This window comes from Gekko japonicus, unplaced genomic scaffold (genome assembly GCF_001447785.1).
Source record: "Gekko japonicus isolate JY-2015 unplaced genomic scaffold, Gekko_japonicus_V1.1 scaffold175, whole genome shotgun sequence".
Classification (NCBI taxonomy): Eukaryota; Metazoa; Chordata; class Lepidosauria; order Squamata; family Gekkonidae; genus Gekko; species Gekko japonicus.
The window spans coordinates 1,048,055-1,053,611 of NW_015166425.1; the positions used below are offsets into that span (position 1 = coordinate 1,048,055).

General features: G+C 53.4%; 1 protein-coding gene across 1 annotated transcript in view; it reads right to left on the minus strand.

The window, feature by feature from the left end:
* Positions 1 to 2,829: 2,829 nt before the first annotated feature.
* Positions 2,830 to 5,557, minus strand: part of NPR1 (natriuretic peptide receptor 1) — a 109,910-nt gene continuing 107,182 nt past the window's right edge. The window contains exons 21-22 of the mRNA XM_015411743.1: positions 4,904 to 4,995; positions 2,830 to 3,357 (exon numbers count right to left, since the gene is read on the minus strand). Of these exons, the coding sequence (XP_015267229.1) occupies positions 3,295 to 3,357; positions 4,904 to 4,995 (155 nt within the window). The 3' untranslated portion in view covers positions 2,830 to 3,294. The remainder of the gene's footprint in view (positions 3,358 to 4,903; positions 4,996 to 5,557) is intronic.

Below are 5,557 nucleotides of genomic sequence, written 5' to 3' on the forward strand. Positions count from 1 at the left end.
GGCACGTGGTATATTTGGCCACTGTGTGACAGAGTGTTGGACTAGATGGGCCATTGGCCTGATCCAACATTGGCATGTTCTTATATGGAGCAGAGGTCCATCAGTGGCTATTAGCCATAAGGTATAGATAGGAACTCTCGGTCTGGGGCAAGTGATGCTCTGTCTTCTTGGTGCTTGGCGGGGGGGGGGGTGGCAACAGTGGGAGGGCTTCTAGTGTCTTGGCCCCACTAGTGGACCTCCTGAGGGCACTGGTGTTTCTGGCCACTGTGTGACACAGAGTGTTGGACTGGATGGGCCATTGGCCTGATCCAACATTGGCTTCTCGTATGTTCTTAAGAGCAGAGGTCCCCGAGTGGCCATTAGCCACAAGGTATAGAGGGAACACTATCTGGGGCAGTGATGCTCTGTCTTCTTGGTACTTTGGGGGGCAACAGTGGGAGGGCTCCTGGAGTTCTGGCCCCGCTGGTGGACCTCCTGATGGCACCTGGTATTTTTGGCCACTGTGTGACACAGAGTGTTGGGCTGGATGGGCCACTGGCCTGATCCAACATTGGCTTCTCTTATGTTCTTAAGAGCAGAGGTCCCTGAGTGGCTATTAGCCGCAAGGTATAGAGGGAACACTCTTTTTGGGGCAGTGATGCTCTGTCTTCTTGGTGCTTGGGGGGCAAGAGTGGGAGGGCTTCTGGAGTTCTGGCCCCACTGGTGGACCTCCTGACAGCACCTGGGTTTTGGCCACTGTGTGACACAGAGTGTTGGCCTGGATGGGCCGCTGGCCTGATCCAACACTGGCTTCTCTTATGCTCTTATTTTCTTAGGAGACGAAGCCAATCATAAAATGTCCAGGAGTGAGATCATACATAACTCAAATGGGAGGTCTCCAGGCCCCACCTAGAGAATATACTATAGCTACAACTTGTAACCGGACTCCTAAGTGCTGTGTGCATATATACAGATTGCGCCACCGAAACCAGACCTCCGTCTCTGTTGCCTCTGACGTTTCAGCTGCACATCAGTGCTGAAACCTGTGAAACTCTCAATTCTGGGAATACGTCAGGCGGCACCGAGCGCCTTTAAGCCCGTGCAGAGAGCCAGTCCCTCGTCACGAAGCCACTACTGGGCCGTGCACCTCTGGGAATTAGAGTACCGATTTCCAGGGCTGGGCTTGTTAGTCAGAGTGCGACATGCACGTTTTTTATTACAAAACCGAGAGCGGCGGGGAAGGAGTCTCTTGGAACAATTGCCGGCGGGCCAGGAGGGGAAGGGGGTGAGGTCCGGAAAGATCCCCAGCGCCTTTTCCTCCCCGTTTCCCGATCCGGGCGCGCCATGCCATGCTCACAGCAGAGTTTCCCAACATCGGGCACCAGCTCCCCGTCTCGTGGCCCTTTCTGACACGCCCGGGGAAATGCTGATCGCCACTTTGGGGTCAGGAAGCCGTTTTCCTCCAGGCCAGTTTGGTCGGGGGATCCTGGAGGTTTCTTGTCATCTTCTGGGTGTGGAAAAACAACATATTGCTGTACAAGTTCATATCCTTAATAATACAATAAAAATTTTTAATATTATATTTGTTTCTGTTTCAATAGATGAACTTCATTCCGAGACCAAGGTCCCAACAAGATAAGGACGAACTTTCTCGAGTTGACTGTCCGTTTCGACCTTCGTCTTTGTCAAACGTCAGTTTAAAGAGTTTTTTCTTCAGTTCTACGTTTCCAACAATAAGTGCATAAATTCAAAGATGGCTATATGTAGCTCTCACATTCACCAATTTAGGTCGAAACGGACAGTCAACTCGAGAAAGTTCGTCCTTATCTTGTTGGGACCTCGGTCTCGGAATGAAGTTCATCTATTGAAAAAGAAACAAATATAATATTAAAAATCTTTATTGTATTATTAAGGATATGAACTTGTACAGCAATATGTTGTTTTTGCATGCTATTTAATTGCTGGGTCCTTGTAAGTACAGATCTTCTGGGTGTGGAACGGGGGCCACTGGGGGTGTGGAGGGGGAAGTATTTGTGGATTCCCTGCATTGTGCAGGGGGCTGGACTAGATGACCCTGGAGGTCCCTTCCAACTCTATGATTCTAATGGGGAATACCACGGCATGAATTATCTTGATCTTAGTTGCCAGGGACCCTCCTGACGCTGAAGAATCTTCATGGCTGCCCTTCCCAGTCTTCTCACTTACGAATGATTCATATTTTGAAAAGTAAACTCTGTTCTATAAAACCTTGTGGAGTGGACACTGGTTTATGCATTACAATGTCTGTACGCAGGGCCTAGCAGAAGGTGTGAACTGGCTCCATTGGAGAAATACATTCACAAGGATATCGAAACAAATACCGGTGGTGCAATACCTGTACTGGTTGTCCGCACGTGCAAGAAGATGTCTAGTCAGCCTCCAAATTCCCACGAGCTCCCGGTCCTTCCATTAACCATGCTCATCTTACACCTAAAAACCACGCCTCCATAAAACACTAAGCTCGTGTTGCTGTTCATGGCAAGACTGCCAACTCCAGGATGAGAAATTCCTGGAGATTTTGGGGCTGGAGTCTGGGGAGGGTGGGGTTTGAAAGGGAGGGACCTTGGTGGGGTAGAATATCATGGGGCCCACCCTCCAACCAGCCTTTTTCTCCAGGGGAACGGACCCCTATAGTCTGAAGACCAGTAGTAATTCCTGGGGATCTCCAGGCCCTAGCTGCAGATTGGCAACTTGAGCTCACAGAGCGTTAGATGTTACTGTTTTTTTGTCATCTTCTGGGCGTGGAACAGGGGTCACTGGGGGTGTGGGGGGGAGGTATTTGTGGATTTCCTGCCTTGTGCAGGGGGTTGGACTAGATGACCCTGGAGGTCCCTTCCGACTCTATGATTCTAAGAGGGAGTGGGGGTCCAGAGTTCATGGGGACAGAGACGAGATACTACATCGAGGGGAGGCGCAACAGCAGGGCTGACTCCTTCTGCTCGGAATGGACCGCAAAGTCTTAGCGGCAGAAGAAAACGATGTGCGGATCCAGCTACTCTCCAACGCCACCTTGGCCCAGCTGCACGACACCGAGTCTCGAAGATCCAGGGTTAGATCTGGGCGGTACATTGCCGGCAATCCACGCGTGAGTCCTGGGCGATGCGCGGGGCCGAAAGGATAGGGTTTCGGGGGGCTCACTCCGGAATCCCCATGGCTGGCCTGAAACGGAGCCGAGGGTTCCCCAAACAGTCTTTGGTGGTTTAGCTGAGACGCCGCCGCTGCCGGAAAGCGAGGGAACGGTGACTCCCGCTCGCGCTGGAGGTACCCCACCGTCCGTCAACCCCGCGTGCTGCTGACCCGCTCGGACAGCAGCCAGTAGGTCCTCATTTTGCCTTTGCCCTGCGGGTAGAAGGAGGGGGACAGCCAAACCGTCAGGGGGAGCCAGGTCCCGGCTGCCGCACGAGGGCGTGTGAAAAGGATCTCATGTGTCTGACACTGCATGTCAAGTCAAGTCGCGACTGACTCAACGGTGACGGTGCTGGGGTTTCAAGGCAAGAGACGCTCGGGGGAGGTTTGCCCTCACCTGCCTCTGCGTAGCGACCCCGGACTTCCCTGGCGGTCTCCCATCCAAGGACTAACCAGGGCTGATCTTGCTTAGCTGCCAAGATCTGATGAGTTTCGGCTAGCCTGGGCCGTCCAGGTCAAGGCAAGAGACATTCAGAGGTGGTTTGCCCTTGCCTGCCTCTGCGTAGCGGCCCTGGACTTCCTTGGTGGTCTCCCATTCAAGTACTAACCAGGGCCAACCCTGCTTAGCTGCCGAGATCTGACTAGATTGGCCAGTCAACAAGAAGAAGAGGAGAAGAGAGAAGAGATTGGATTTATACCCAGCCCTTCACTGGGAGTCTCAGAGCAGCTTACAATCTCCTTTCCCTTCCCCTCCCCACAACAGACACCCTGTGAGGCAGGCAGGGCTGAGAGAGCTCTGACACAAACTGCTCTTGAAGAAGAAGAAGAGAAGAAGAGATTGAATTTCTACCCCGCCCTTCACTGGGAGTCTCAGAGAGCTTACAATCTCCTTTCCCTTCCCCTCCCCACAACAGACACCCTGTGAGGCAGGCGGGGCTGAGAGAGCTCTTTCAAGGACAGCTCTTGTCAGAACTATGGCTTGCCCAAGGTCATCCAGCAGCTGCGAGTGGAGGAGTGGGGAATCAAACCCGGTTCTCCCAGATTAGAGTCCGCGCACTTAACCGCCACACCAAACTGGCTCTCTAGGACATCCACGTCATGGCAAGAGACATTCAGAGGTGGTTTGCCAATGACCCTGGACTTCCTCGGTGGTCTCCCATCCAAGTCCTCCTCACCGGGGCCGACTTTGCTCCAGCTCTGAGTTCTGACGAGATGGGGCCAGCCTGGGACATCCAGGTCTGATATTAATACACTATAAACACACCCAAAGCAATGGGGACGAAAGAGCGACAGAAACGACAGTGCAGAAGTGGCCACAGTGTTGGGACACGGAAGGGGAAGGGCTACGGAGCTTCTAAATCTAGGAAGAAGTGGCAGGGAAGGGGGAGGCGGAGAAAGACGGAAGGAAGTAGAGGAGGACATAAAAGCAAGGAGTGAGGCGCCAATTCCCAGCTCCAGCCCTGACCTGGATGGGCCCAGCCCAGCCCGATCCTGTCAGATCTTGGAAGCTAAGCAGGGTCGGCCCTGGCTAATATTTGGAAGGGCGACCTCCAAGGAATACTAGGGGCATGACGCAGAGGCAGGCAATAGCAAACCGCCTCTGAAACGCCTCTTGCCTTAAAAACGAAGTCTAGCTCGCCACCTAGTGGTGTGTAACACTAATGGAGCTAGAACTTCCGGCTGCCGGACAACCTTAGGATCTCCCGGCTACGCCACACGCACTGCCATACGATAATAATTATTATTATTTCCCACGCACCTTCATCTCCACATCACCGCGGGCCTCCAGTTCAAAACAGCCAAACTCCTCCAGGATGGATTTGGTGGCCGCCGACAGGTGGATCTTCAGGGCTGGAATGTCCAGAGGGATAATTAGCACGTCTGCACGGTGGGTGATGGACCCTGTCAGTTTCACACGTCTCTTGGCCTTTCACACAAGCCTGTAGGAAGCCTCGCTCCCTCCTCCACAAAACTATTCTGTGCCCCTGAATTCTTTCTGAGCGCAAGTCCCAGCTGCCTAATTCATGTTGATGGCCACAAGTTGCATAGGGTTGCCAAGTGTCTTACCAGGCGCAGCGGGGGAGAGTTGGTCCCAGCCCAGGACATTCACGTGCGTGCATAGCGCACATAGCGCTGCAATGACGTCGTCCAGAAGTGACGTCATCACGCTGGGCACGTCGCCGGGTGACGCTCTAGCAATCAGCCTGAAAACTCTATGGTACCATAGAGTTTTCAGACTGAATGCTAGAACTTTGCCCAGGGATGTGCCTAGTGCAATGGCATCACTTCCGGGCAACGTCATCGCCCCGGGCACATCAGCCTGATCTGGGCACTTTGAGAGTGGGGCTCCCCCCGCTGGCCGGATCTGGACTGGTGGGTTGTGGGCCCTTTGGGCGGGAAACCCCCCCCCCCC